Here is a 14,995-nt window from a genome sequence, read left to right as displayed (position 1 = left end):
CATTGTCTATCTGACTTTTTAGTTCCATCACTTTCCATGCATTCTTTTCTTTTGCAGGACCTTTTTTCCACTTTCTGATTTTCTGGAACAAGATCATTCTGTCTCTTGGTATGCATGAATGGTGTTTACTTTTCTTCTTCGGTATATACTTATCCACTATTTTCTCTAATATGTTATATAATATAATTGTATTTACCTGTATATCATCAGTCACGAATATGTTTTCCCAGTCTTTGTTTAATTCTTCATTTATTTCTGACCATTTTATATTCTTACCATAGAAATTGTATTTTCCATATCCTTCCCACTTTTTCATCTGTTGCTGCTCTCTGTTTTCACTTTCTTTGGAACGGGCTGCTAATTCTATTACATTATGGTCTGAAATTCTCCTGTTATACACTATTATTTCATTAACGTAATTCACCTCATTCACAAATACTAGGTCTAAAATATCATCCTTTCTTGTTGGCAGGTGATTTATTTGCTGAATGTTGTGTTCTAATAACATATCTAATAGCTTTTCAAATTGCCTCTTATCTTCTCCACTACTATTACTCTCTTTTTTATATGTATAAATACAACCACAATCTCCTATTCGTTCTTTCCAATCTACAAAAGGAAAGTTGAAGTCTCCTGATAGGAGAGTCAGGGATATTCAATTAACAAAATTAAATCTCAGGTAAGTTGGATGAGGGACAGACACAACCACCGAAAAATACCTTTATTACAATAATTTTCAATATAAACTTATATATACCCTTCACCACTTATCTTAATTACACAAGAAAATTACAGTTAAATAACATCAATACCCTGGGCCAAAACAAGCCTATCTTCACTTTCATCAATAACTCAACATTTTAATATTCACACAAAAAAAACCTTAACAGCATATCACATCAGTAACTAGTAGTCCAGTAGTATATCTATAACGAACAGCAGGTTGTTATAGACATATCTTAGTATCTCTCTCTCTCTCTCTCTCTCTCTCGGCAATCAGGCATGGACTTCGTCACAACAGTCATATTGAAGGGTGTCCGGAAACTCTTGGACTTAGAAAAATACTTATATTTCTTAAGTAATTACAGGACTACATCTTGAGATAGAACTTTTCTGAAGAGAGTTATTTCAAAGAGAAGAGTCAGAGAGTAAGTGATACAAAGTTTGAAGTTGTGCATTGAAACAGATAACAGGAGACAAACGAACACGTACTTTCCTTTTAAGTCGTGCTGATTAAACAATTTCATCCGGTTCTCGTGAGAGCCAGTTTAGCATCTCAGAGCGTGAGAAGGATGTTCGTTCGTTTGTCTGTGGTTATGGTGAGCTAGCATCGCTCACATCCTGATGAACTCGATATTTTTGGGAAGTTTTTCCTTACTGACCTGTGACCCAGAGTGCAGCTATGTTTTATAATAAGGAAATGTATTACATTTCCATTTTTATGTCATTTCTATTACATATCCTTATCAGTGAAATAATTCCTACTTCAGGCACTTCTGGCTATCAACAGCTTGCAACGGCGCTACTGCAGCACACAAGCCACTATGCTGGGCATCACACATTGGACTAGCTGCCAAAAAGGAAACATCACACTTACAATTTAATATTGACCCTTTACATTCAAATTTAGACCAGAAACATTGCACTTACAATTCAATTCTCATAATATTTGTAACTAAAATACCCACAATTTTGAGATTACCACCTTAATATTAATAAAACTCCTTTTACTTACTGCATACATTAGGCCAGGTGCGGTTGTCAACCAGAACATACAATTCCGAAAACACAATTCTCCCAATACAGTTCCCTTAACAAGGATCTCCTGGTTCACCTAAAGAAGCAACTGACTGCTTAGCCACTAACACCATCTATTGTCCACAGTATAAATATTTCCCTTACAAGGAGTATAGTCCAGTCTTTGTGATTTCTACATATATCACCCAAACGTTCTATTATTATATCAAACTCTTTAGTATTAGGGGGTCTGTATATTACAATGTTCACTAATTTATAATATTCAAATTCTACTGCTATTAATTCACATTAGGTGTTACTATTTTTCTCACATATTCTTCATTGATTTATGTCTCTCCCATATATTGCGGATCCCCGTTGATTCCTATTTTTCTATTTGATCTATAGGTTTGGAACCCCTTTATCTGATCATTTTTTCAGTTTGTGTTAGTTTGCACATTCATCATTATGATGGTTTGTGTGCAATCCCCATCATTTCATATCGGTAATAACAAGGATTTTCCCGTCTCTTTCCAGTTCTGATGTGTTGATCTTTTCTTCATTTCCAGAAATTCTGACATTAAAAAATCCAACTTTTCCAATACATTTGATCTTCCGTCTTCATATTTATTCATTTTGTGTATGTATCTGCATTTATCTCCGTATCTGCACCATCCCCTGACATCATATATACAGTGCTTGTTCCTTGAACTGTACCTCGGTACTGATGCCTGAAATCTCGATGCTGACATTCCATAATGCAGTGATGGTTTTTTTTTTTTTTTTTGTTTTTTTTTTTTTTTCCCCTTCACCTCATGTTCTTTGTTCCTTTCTTTATTTGCTTCATTTCCATTTTGATTTTGATTTTTTATTTGACTTTGATTCATGGCTACAGGGTGCATACATCTACATTTTTGGTTGAACTTACATCCTTTTCCTTCTGTCAAGTTTTTGCATAGTTTTGTATGTAGATTGCTGCATTCATCCACATAGCTATCTAGGTATGCACATTTGCCATAAATCTCATAATTGTGACATATCTTGGGATGATTGTAGTGACATCTTTCACCGAATCTGCAATTCTCTCTTTTCAACAGGGTCCAGACTGTGTCTTTCTTTTGTTTTTTTTCTTGCTCTTTCCCATCAGCATGAAGATCTGGGTACAAACTCTTTGGGATTTTATTTTGTGTTGTCATGATGTAATTTATTTCATCATAAATATGCTGCTGTATTGCCTCATATGTAGTATCTATGAGTTTCTCTGCAGCCATACTCTTGTCCTGTTCTTTGTTTTCATTATTTTTTTTCTATCACTTCAGTCTTATTTTCTTCTTTTCCATTTCCTCTTCCTCATCTTCTTCATCCTCTACTATTTGCACATTAAGTCTTGATTTATTAACATTATCTATCCATGTCAGACATGTTAAGCAAAATACTCATGTGTCCTTAATTTTATTTTGCTGGACTTCTGCACATTGAGGATGAGTAGGTACACACGCTCAAAAAACTGGTGGCAGAGTTTCATCATTTTTTGTTCACCTGTCTGACGCACGATTCATGCCTTATTTATCTATTTTTCTGTTATAAGATGGAAGAAATCTTGTGTAATGACGTTAAAAACAGTCATTGATACTTTAGAACATCATGATATGTTATTGTGTAAAACTATTTTCCATATAGCAAAATTGAAGTGAACAAAACAGTGATAAAAAACGTCATATCACAACCACTGATATACATTACCAAATAGATAGGGGACACCTATCACTAGTAGTATCGCATAAACATAGTCCTTACATTATCAATTCAATATCAAGTTGAAGATAGTTGAACTATTCCATCTGTTAAATCTTACAGAAAACATTGGAAACTCACAAAATGCTATCAAATTAAAAAAATTAATAATAATAACCTAACAGTGAGAACCATGCGACCTCACTCTATTGCTTTTGATGTCGTTATGTGCATGGGAATCTAATGTCAATGTGTCATTTATCGGTCTATAAAACATCCCTAGCTGAGCGAGAGACAAATATTGCAATATATTTGGTGCAAGTGCCTGTTGGAGAGATATCAAGAAAGCTTAATATACCAGAGAGAATCATACATAGAAGAATCAAATTGTTTAGAGAAAGGCAAAGTTTAGAACATGGGCCTAGAGGTGGAATACCTCAAAGCACAACAAAAGAGCAAGACAATACAGTAGTGTTAATGTTGCTGAACAACATTCATTTGAGAATTTTGAATTCTAGCCTCGTCACGATATTGCTGAACCAGGAAATCATGACTACCTCTTTGCCTATGACTGCGGTCTGATGAATACTTTAGATGGAGAGGAAGAGATTTTTAAAAATACACTTAAAATCTTAGATAGGTGTCTAATGAATAAGCAAACTTATCACTGATGGATGAGAGATTCAGTTAGGCTTACTCTTTTTGTTTTTTGTTTTTTATCGGTGGCTAGTGAATACCACGGATAGGGAGGGAAACAGTATCAATTATGCATGCCTTTTTTTCTTCAAAACCTAAAAAATACATTTTATAGGGAGATGCTTTATTAACTTCAACCTAATCTCACTCCTATACACCTCTTCCACATCTCAGGCGACTCAATCCGACTTCTCACTACGAACTCCATCGTGTGAGAGCATCACTAATGATCAGGGTTATTTTAAAATTCCCTGCACAGACAACGGAAGCCTTAAAATGCATGTTTATAAAATATTTAATGTTCAAAGTTACTTACCTTTCATTCCCCAAAATATTTACATACACTTGTGTTACACCCTGTATGATTGTTGTAGTTGTCAAAGAGCAACCCATCACTAGCACAGTAGGTTTTTCTTAAAAGAAGAAAAAAACATGAAATAGACTTAAACGAAAACGTCACCTTTCATATTTCATATCCTTTCAGCTACTTATATTATACTTATGGTAGTAGGTCTAGCCATACATGTGAAACTGATTTTAATTAATTTTCATTTAGAAGAAATGAACAGCTGCAGAAAGATCAACCCAAGAAAGCTTTAATGAAAGTAAGCCTTTCTTAGGGTATTCGTCAGTTTTGACTCCCACAGCTTTCCAACGTGTCCAGAGGAAATAGGATGATATGCAACGAATTTGATAAAAAATAAAAGACTGAATTATATTCGTTTGATTTTTTTATTGCAATTTGACTTTGAGTAAATTATGTTAGGCAATTATGAAAGGGATAAGAAAAAGGAGAACATGGCCAATAAAACAAGAATAACGGGAATAATCAAATAAAGCAGATTGATATATATATTACCGTTTTAAATATTCATTCACATTACGTATCCGAGAGAGTATACCTACTGCTGAAAATAGACCTAGGCTAATCATGTGTGAAAATCAGAAGTCCAATTTAGGCCCACTAATGTGTCATGCAAATTATTGTATTGATCAAAGGACAAAATTAGTTTAATCAAACATCGTTATTAAAGAATGTTATTAACCCTTAAACGCCGACTGGACGTATTTTACGTCGACATTTTTTGTCTCTCGGGTGCCGACTGGATGTATTTTACGTCGACATACAAAAGTTTTTTTAAAAATTCGCGGAAAAATACTTTTAGGCCTACCAGCCGAAAACTCTTGAATCACGCGCCTTGGGGGATGCTGGGAGTTCACGGATCAAGGTGTTGTTTTGTTTACAATCGTTACGCAGGCGCGCAAGCGCGAATTTCTTTCTTGCCGCACTAGAAAGTATCTGTGACACATCTCGGAAATTATTTCGTCACTTTGACATAATTTATTTACCATTTTAAATTAGCCGTTACATGGAGTATTATATATGAAAATGTGCGCATTTTTATGTAGAATACAACAACAAAATACTCATGATTGTAGCTTTTATCAGTTTTGAGATATTTTCATATAAATAACGATAAGTGCCAAAATTTCAACCTTCGGTCAACTTTGACTCTACCGAAATGGTCGAAAAACGCAATTGTAAGCTAAAACTCTTATATTTTAGTAATATTCAATCATTTACCTTCATTTTGCAACTAATTGGAAGTCTCTAGCACAATATTTTGATTTATGGTGAATTTATGAAAAAACTTTTCCTTACGTCCGCGCGGTAACTCTTCCGAAAAAAAAGAAAAAAATCATACATGCAATTGTGGTAATGTTTGCACCATTTTAAATTAGCCGTTACATAAAGTTTTATATATGAAAATGTGTGCAATTTCATGCACAATACAACTAAAAACAACCCATGGTTGTAGCTTTTATCAATTTTGAAATATTTTCATATAAAAAATGATAAGTGACAAATTTTCAACCTTCGGTCAACTTTGACTACCAAAATGGTCGAAAAACGCAATTGTAAGCTAAAACGCTTATATTCTAGTAATATTCAAGCATTTACCTTCATTTTGCAACAAATTGGAAGTCTCTAGCACAATATTTCGATTTATGGTGAATTTATGAAAAAAATAAAACTCTTTACGTCCGTGCGGTAAATCTTCCGAAAAAATCATACGTGCGATTGTGGTAATGTTTGCACCATTTTAAATTAGCCGTTACATAAAGTTTATATATGAAAATGTGCGCAATTTCATGTATAATACAACAAAAAATAATTGAAGGTTGTAGCTTTTCTCATTTTTGAAATATTTGCATATAAATCACGATAAATAGAAAAAAAACCACGTTCGGTCAAATTTGACTCTACCGAAATGGTCGAAAAACGCAATTGTAAGATAAAACTCTTACATTCTAGTAATATTCAGTCATTTATCTTCATCGTGAAACAAATTCGAAGTCTCTAGCACAATATTTAAATTTATGGTGAATTTTTAAAAAAAACTTTCCTTCCCTCCGCGCGCGGATTCTCCGCCACAAATCTACGAAATGCGTAAGTCGACAAATCTCCGAAATGCCCGTAAGTCCCATTCTCGGAATATTTTCTCCGTTTCATATTAGGCATTTCATAGAGTTTTATATATGAAAGTGTGCGCAATTTCATGTAGAATAAAACGAAAAATATTTGAAAGTTGTAGCTTTTCTTATTTCCGAAATAATTGCATATAAAAAAATATTTAAAAAATTCGACATTCGGTCAACTTCAACTCGTCAGATATGGTCGAAAACTGCATTTGTAAGCTAATACTCTTACAGTATAGTAATATTAAATCATTTGTCTTCATTTTGAAAGAAATTGGAAGTCTCTAGGACAATATTTAGTTTATGGTGAATGGTGAATAATATTTGTTTACGTCCGCGCGTTACGAATTCATGCATTATTTTGTGATAATATTTTCTCTGTGTTGCTTTTATTGTTTTACAATGTGTTATATACCAAAATGATTGCAATTTAGTGTACATTACAACGAAAAAATAAGTAACTTGTTACCTTTAACCGTTTTGCGCACAGCGCGATTTGAATACAATTATATATGAAATTTCGTTTTTGCGCTATCATATATCGCATTATTCATATATGATAATGATAATTTTTTTCATTTCTGATGGTTGCATACTAAACTTCAGGCAATGACAAAAAAAGGAGCCAAAAATAAACTCTTAATCTAGAAAACTAAGCGAGTTGTGATTTTTTGAAAAAAATATTTTTTCCGCTTCCGCGCTCACTCTGAAACACTCTGAAACGTCTCCGGCACACAGGAGACATTTTTTTTTTTTTCGCTTCGGCGTTTAAGGGTTAATGTATTATTTTATCGGCTGTAGGAGACGAAATGACAACACCCCATTGCAGTACGATACGTTGGGTCAAGACTCGAGCAGCAGCAAAGCCAACTTCAAAAGGCTTGTGCTGTTAAGAAGCAAGAGTTGAAAATAAAATTAGAATTCATGGACCCATTCAGCATATATTTTCCTTACTTTGAAAAATAATTATTTTTAACACGTTGAATAAGTCTATTCAATTCTAATGTAATTTATTTCAAGTATAGCACCTTAGAAAGGAAATATTATTTATTGTTAAGTAAATAATCTGGCACCTGTATATGGCAATATTTCCATAACGAACAATGAATTAAGAAACTACGCCAATTCTTCGTTGGCCAACAGTACATGGCATACATAGCATTTCCTGATCAAGTTTTGTGGAGTTACAATGCTATATCACACATTACATAGATTACATGCTTTAGGCATTCGTTTTCCTATTGCATCAGTCAGTATATTCACTATACTAGTATTCACCTAATTCATTTTCTTTGTTGGAATGTGTTGATTGATGTAAATTTTCTTCATAAGACTCTTGATCACTTGAATTTTTTTTGTATTCCTTCAGTTATTTTCATAATATTTTCTGCAGACTTGCTCCAATTTGAAGGATCATATCCTTCCAATATGTCTATGAATATTTGTGCATCTATTTGGTTAGGGTTGTTATTGATCTCAGATAAGAAATGCCAGTTCCCTTCCTGCTAAGTCATCATATTGGATATCTGCAAGGCAAGCAAGATTCCGCCATGTCTATTATATTCGAATTTTTAATAATTCACTAAAAAAAACAACTTGGTTGGCCCTTTATCTTACTATTCTGACACTAATCTAATCACTGACAATTCGCAAACATTTCTAGCTATAGTTCATTTTCTAGTTGTATGTTCTACGGGAGGGTCTGAGCCACCAATGTGACTCGGTCCCTTCTCTTACCCTGCGCTATTATCATGATGGAGAAAGACTACCTCTTACTGACTGTGGATGTACACCCCCTTTGGAGGTTGTACAATCAGAGAGACCCGTACACAAGTACCTGACGCAGCCCAGGTTCCATGAGCAGCACCCTTGGAACTAGAGACAGGAGCATGAACCTGGATTCAAACTCCCGGGGCTCCCGAGACAATATATTTTAGGAATAGCATCCAGGTTCCCGCTCCGGAAGGAGGAGGTAGGCCAAAGCGACAGCCAATTGCTCCCTCCCTAGGGAAAGGATGCAGACCCTTAGAAGTCTTAGGGGGCGGAGAATTGCCTTCCTCTTTTTAGGTCAGGAGGCGTCAGATGACGAAGACAAAAGACGATGGCCCCGTGAAAAACTCGCTGCAACACAGGAAGGGAGGGTGCTATGTCATGGCAAGGAACCACACCTCTCAAGAGCAGAGTGTTCTTTTGTTGAGAGCTGAGCACTCTGCTCGGCTGAGCTGTCTGGTCGAGCTGAGCAGATCACCACTACATAATCATGAACTTTAACCGTCAACAAAGAGTTGTCACATCTTCCCAATTAACTGTTCTCCTTAGAGGCTGAAGCTCCAAGAAGAAGAATAAAGAGAGATTATGTGTCTGCTGTCCTATGTGTTCGGACCCTAAGGTCCAACACACAAGGACTGTACTTGACCATTCACCTAGAAGGTGTTGCATGCAGTTCCAAGCTCTCCATAACTCCAAACCAGACTGAAGAGTGAACTCATCTATACTGGTAAAGGCTTGTTTCGCTATCCAAGCACTCGTGATGGTGAGCGCTAGAATTCGTAAGAATTCCCATGCTCGGCAAGAAAACATGATTGTTGTAAGAGAATAATAAGGCAAGCATTGTCTTGGCCTGGTACTCTGCAATATGATGAAGCTGAGCACCTGGCGAGCGCCAGCAAAACCAAGGGATCCAGACTCCCGATTATTGTAATAATCATTGGAAATGCCCGTTGCCCAAGTGTTTGGAAATCTCAGAAAACCAAACCACTCTGTGAATGCTAGAAATTCCAAGGAATTTAATGGCTTAGCAAGACTCCCGATTTTCGTAATAAAATTACTGGGGATCTTCTGTCTCGCCCGAGTGTTTGGAAATTACAGAAAACCATAACACTCTAAGAATGTCAGAAATTCCAAGGACTTTGAGCATTCAGTGACATTCCCATCTCGCCCAAGTGTTTGGATATCATAGAAGACTGAAACACTCAGAGAGTCCTAAAATTCCCAAGAATTTAAGTGCTTGGCGAGATCCCCGAATTTCGTCAAACAATCATGGGGTGGGGCCCCTCCTCAACTCCTGTAGAAATCGAGAAGGAACGGGCATAAAAGCCAGTCCTACATGCAAGCATTTAAGACTGGATTGCGAGTACAATTCAACAGAATATACACTCGAGGCTCCCAAAATGCCAGAACTCATAGTGAACAGTGAATTGAAATCCATCCAAAGGACAAAAAATGCCAGGGAGAACATAGTCTCCCGATTTGACAGAAGATCCTTCCTCAACAACGTAGACATACGCCCGGTGGGACCCGAAGATCCTTCCAGGAACGTAGTCCCCCAATGATGAATCCTATGGAGAACACTCTCCAGGATCCCCCCTATTCACCACACCCCTCCCGGTGTAGCCATAGGAAGGAGAGGGAATAGGTGAGGAAGATCGGACGCTCTCGCTCGCCCTGCTAGCGTAACTAGCAAAAGAAACGAGTCATGGGCAGCCATCAACCTGCAGTCAGTGTGGTGATGGCCATGACACGAGTCTAGGAAAGTTTTATCGTCATGGAGAAACGTTTTCATGAGGAGGGTTACGAAAATCTCGTGGAGTTGAGCGTACATCTCACTGGCGAGGGCAGGTACTGTCCTACGACGCGTCCCAGTCCTCGTTGAGGCTGACACCTCTCAAGAGGACTGAATGTGGGGGGGCCTACTGGTCTCACCACGTGCACGGTCCCACAGGACCATCAAGTCAACCCTGGATACCAAGCGATCACTGTTAGAGAGATCACCGGCAAGGTGTGTGTACCCCAAGCGATTCACTCCTTTCCTCCACTCCATGCCTGAGTCGCGATGGTGAGCGGACTCAGCATAACCAACTATAGAAACGCTCGAATCCGTAGATTTACATGCACTCAGGTTATCTCATGAACGAGCACCCAACACGGAACTAGTCTTAGGTGTAGAACCTCTAGGACTAGCATCAGAAGTGTGAACTGAATTTTGCACTCCTATAGCTCTCGACCACTAGTCCTTGGGGACTGCGTGACAGTTCCTGTTCCCAAAGGTACAGGCAAGCCAGAGGAAGACCCAACTGCCTCCTCAGTTCGAGGAGGCAGACTCTTTGAAGTCCAGTGACGAGACTTCTTGGGGGGTGGGGGGGAGGATACTACCTTCTCCTTCTTCGGCAGGGAGCTTTAAAAGACAAAGGGGAAGAGGTTGAAGAAAAATAAGATGATTATGAAGAGGATGAAGAAAAATAAGATGATTATGAAGAGGATGAAGAAAAATAAGATGATTATGAAGAGGAAGATGACGACACTTGACGAGCTCTCTTCCTCCTCTCCAAATTCTGCAAGACTCTTTGTATAGGATGAGGCACATTTACTAGCAAAAGTAGAGTTAATAATCACAGGGTAGCCGCGAAGGTGTTGTCCAGTGACGAAACTCCAGTATAACAGCAGCAAAATTAATATGATTTCCAGTAGTGAAAAAGTATACACACTTGAGGACCAGTATCACAGCATACTAGGAGTTAAAGGTACAATTCCGAGGTTAGGATATAGCCAACACAAAGATATCCAACCATCTATTGCTGTAATTAACTATCACCACTGTTAGTCTGTAAAAGTAAGGAAATATAATTAAAAACAAAAAATAAGGATAATCCTCCTGCATCCAAGTGCACCACCCTCCGAAATGAGAGGAGATCCCTCAAACACCAACAACACTCGCACCCCTCTCTCTTCTTCCAATAAGCTAGTGAAAGGAGGTAAGAGGAGAGTAAATACAAGAAGAAACACAAAGGACAGCCTTCCAAAGATCCCCTCGGTAATTTCCAAAGCATAAATACCAAATGAATACACTCTTGCCATGACACTGAAGGGCAAAAATATGTAATAAGGGTGTATGTACACCCTTGCCACAGACCCTTAACACAAAGTAGAAAGGTGGCTAACAAGGCTATCACAAAAACTGGGTTTGTGTATTACAGTGGTACCTCGAGATACAAAATTAATCCATTCCGAGGCAGCCTTCGTATCATGAGTTTTTCGTATCTTGACCCACATTTTACATGTAAAATGCCTAATCCGTTCCAAGCCCAACAAAAACACCCCAGTAAATTATATTTCCAGGCTTACAACACATGTTCTAGGGTTACGACACGATCCGACGGAAGAAATATGACTCCAAAAAGGCAAAATATTGTGCATACTTGAGTAATATTCAACTGCTTGTAATGTTCAGCCCCATTTTTACTGCATATATTAGGACTTTTGCAAAAGTCCCTTAGCTATAAGCCTAGCCTATGTTAGCAGTTGCTACTCTAGCCTAGTCTATGAATCTGACATCTAAACCTCAGAAGCTAAAAGCTTGGAATATGCCAATAAAATGTATAAATAATCAGTATATACTAATTTCAAATAATTATTACGTAATCATTAACTATAATACACTAAAAAAAAAAAAAAAAAAAAAAAAAAAAACCAACTTTCCTCGCTTGTTTACATTCAGCACTTACAAGTACCGAACGATCGCCAAGCAATCACTTTTCCTAGCACACAGTAAGCCATAAATTTTCATTATCTCTCTTCAACTACTGAAACTACCAAACAGTATAATAACCATTCATTTCTATTCTTTATTCTATCTTTACCTAATGTTTTTTTTTTATTAAATGTATTGCATGAATAAGTTTTTCAATTTACAGCATCCTTTTACCAATAGAATACATAGAGCACAAGGGGTAGATGCTGACCAATAGGAGAGCAGGATCTTATGGAGTGACTAGCATCAGGAACCAATGGGAGAGCAGGAGGATGGTGGCAAGTTTACTCAGTTGGTGGCGCACGAGTTTTAAAATTGTTCTCGGTGATCCGGGCGAATCTCGGGACTTTACACCAACAACCTTTCGTAACTTGAACTATTTTCGTATGTAGAGCCAAAAAAATCTTCGTATTTGCTTTCGTATCTCGAGTTTTTCGTAAGTTGAGCCTTTCGTATGTCGAGGTACCACTGTAATTATTAAAGTAAATTAGTATTAACATCAAACACAATATAAATATGTTTTCAAAATAAAAAGGAAAGATCCCACCAGGAAATCATGAGCAGGCGGGCCTACCCACCTACCAGATGGTAGTTAATGCCTAACCACCTTGTTGAAGAATTCAACAGCCGTATTCCAGCTACGCTGAAAGTAATTCCTTATGTAAAGGACCGAGGGTTTGTATATCATGTAGGAACAACCCAAAAGCTTTTGAAGCCTACTGTATTTCATCTTAATATCTTTGAAAACCAAAACTAAATAATTATACGGTCAGACGATGTGTTAAATTTAAAATAGACAGGAGATTTCAAAATTACTGCTGTGCCAAGCAAATATGCCTGTTTAAGGAAAAAAATACTACCTGATTTTCCTGCTGTTTATGAACATAAGACTCGACACAAATTGCACAAATATGCAAGTCACTGGAAAGAAAATCTTTCACACTTTCTCACTGAACAAATGGAAGTTGAATTACATTACTTTTACAAAACTACTTCACAAGAAAGTAAAGAAATAAAGTATAATTACTCAGCTTGAGAATGAGACCAAAACCAGGATTCTGTCAGCAAAAATAAATTTGTAGACGTCAATAAAAACAAAAACTGTCTTTGTGCTCAGTGTTACCTCAACAAATTTATTGATACCATTGATAAATGAATTGGTCTCAACTGAACAATCAATTGCCTAAAAACATTTGAAATTATAAGAATATCAACGTAACATTAAAATAGTAAAGTGATTCAGTGTTATATCTAAGAACCACTTGATAATTAACCAATAATCTTATAAACATAAAAAAGCCAATTTTCTCATTAAGCAAATATAATCATTTTTAACTTGCTGTACTTATACTTATATGAGCTCATGAGTAAAAGTTTCCCCCCAATGAAGAAAGAGATAATTTTCTTGTCCACACTTACATCAAGAAAAATATTTCACTTACAAATATTATTTAAGTTCTCTCTTAACAATACTCAAATTACAGCAGTTATATAAAAGCATTTAATAAAAATTACTTGGACAGAGATAAAGTAATATACAGTTGCTGTCTAGTGTGAATTCTTGTGTCTTTTCAGATTGTTTGGCAAGTGAATGCTTTCTCTCATGCATTGAGTTTTCATGTGTTTTGTGAGATTACTTGAAACAGAAAAACTTTTTTGACATACAGAGCAAGTATATGGTTTCTCTCCTGTATGAGTTCTCATGTGACGTTTGAGAGCACTTGGATCAGAAAAACTTCTTTGACATGCAGAGCAGGTATATGGTTTCTCTCCTGTATGAGTTCTCATGTGCTTTGTGAAATCACTTTGATGAGAAAAACTTCTTTGACATGTAGAGCATGTATATGGTTTCTCTCCTGTATGAGTTTTCATGTGAATTTTTAAATTAAATAATAGAGTAAAACTTCTTTGACATATAGAGCAAGTATATGGTTTCTCTCCCGTATGAGTTCTCATGTGACATTTGAGAGTACTTGATCCAGAAAAACTTCTTTGACATATAGAGCAAGTAAATGGTTTCTCTCCAGTATGAGTTCTCATGTGTGTTTTGAGATGACTTAGATGAGTAAAACTTCTTTGACAAATAGAGCAAGTATATGGTTTCTCTCCAGTATGAGTTCTTGTGTGTATTGTGAGATCTCTTTGACAAGAAAAACTTCCTTGACATGTAGAGCAAGAATATGGTTTCTCTCCTGTATGAGTTCTCATGTGAGTTTTTAAATTACATAATAGAGTAAAACTTCTTTGACATACAGAGCAAGTATATGGTTTCTCTCCTGTATGAGTTCTCATGTGGGATTTCAGGTTGCCAATTCTTGAAAATGTCTTTTGGCATTCAGCACAAGTTATTCGCTTCCCTGCTGTGTTGCTTCTACCCAAATCTCTATTTTCTTCTGCAATACAGATCTTTCCGCTTTCATCATCACAGCTTGGAGAGATGCCCTCCTCATACTTAACAGATTGGGATGAACAGTTCACATCAAATTCACCATGGTCAAAAAATTCTGGTTCTGCCTTGACTTCTAAGAAGGGGTCTGCAAATGAAGAGCCTTCACCTGTGTTTTCAATAAGGCCCTCCTCCAAATTCTTCTCTTCTTTGATGAACACCAATGATGACGACGATTCTTCAGCTTCCATTTCCACAGGATGTTCTATGTGCACTACTCAATCCTAGTTAGGATCTGAAGAAATTTCCCTGTTTGGAATAATCTGAAATAAAAGAAACACTCTGAGACCATAATGTTCTGAATAGCACCATTCATAACTCTAAAATAAGCATCCTTAGGGAAAACAAATACAACAATGCAATGATCATTTGGA

General features: G+C 36.6%; 1 protein-coding gene across 2 annotated transcripts in view; it reads right to left on the bottom strand.

Moving 5' to 3' along the window:
- Positions 1 to 13,025: 13,025 nt before the first annotated feature.
- Positions 13,026 to 14,995, bottom strand: part of LOC135199260 (gastrula zinc finger protein XlCGF17.1-like) — a 69,264-nt gene continuing 67,294 nt past the window's right edge. For both annotated transcript variants that reach the window (XM_064227147.1, XM_064227149.1), the window contains one exon: positions 13,026 to 14,884. In XM_064227147.1, the coding sequence (XP_064083217.1) occupies positions 13,724 to 14,812 (1,089 nt within the window). In that variant the 5' untranslated portion in view covers positions 14,813 to 14,884 and the 3' untranslated portion in view covers positions 13,026 to 13,723. The remainder of the gene's footprint in view (positions 14,885 to 14,995) is intronic.

This window comes from Macrobrachium nipponense, chromosome 25, assembly GCF_015104395.2.
Source record: "Macrobrachium nipponense isolate FS-2020 chromosome 25, ASM1510439v2, whole genome shotgun sequence".
Lineage (NCBI taxonomy): Eukaryota > Metazoa > Arthropoda > Malacostraca > Decapoda > Palaemonidae > Macrobrachium > Macrobrachium nipponense.
This window is presented reverse-complemented; position numbering and strand designations above follow the sequence as displayed.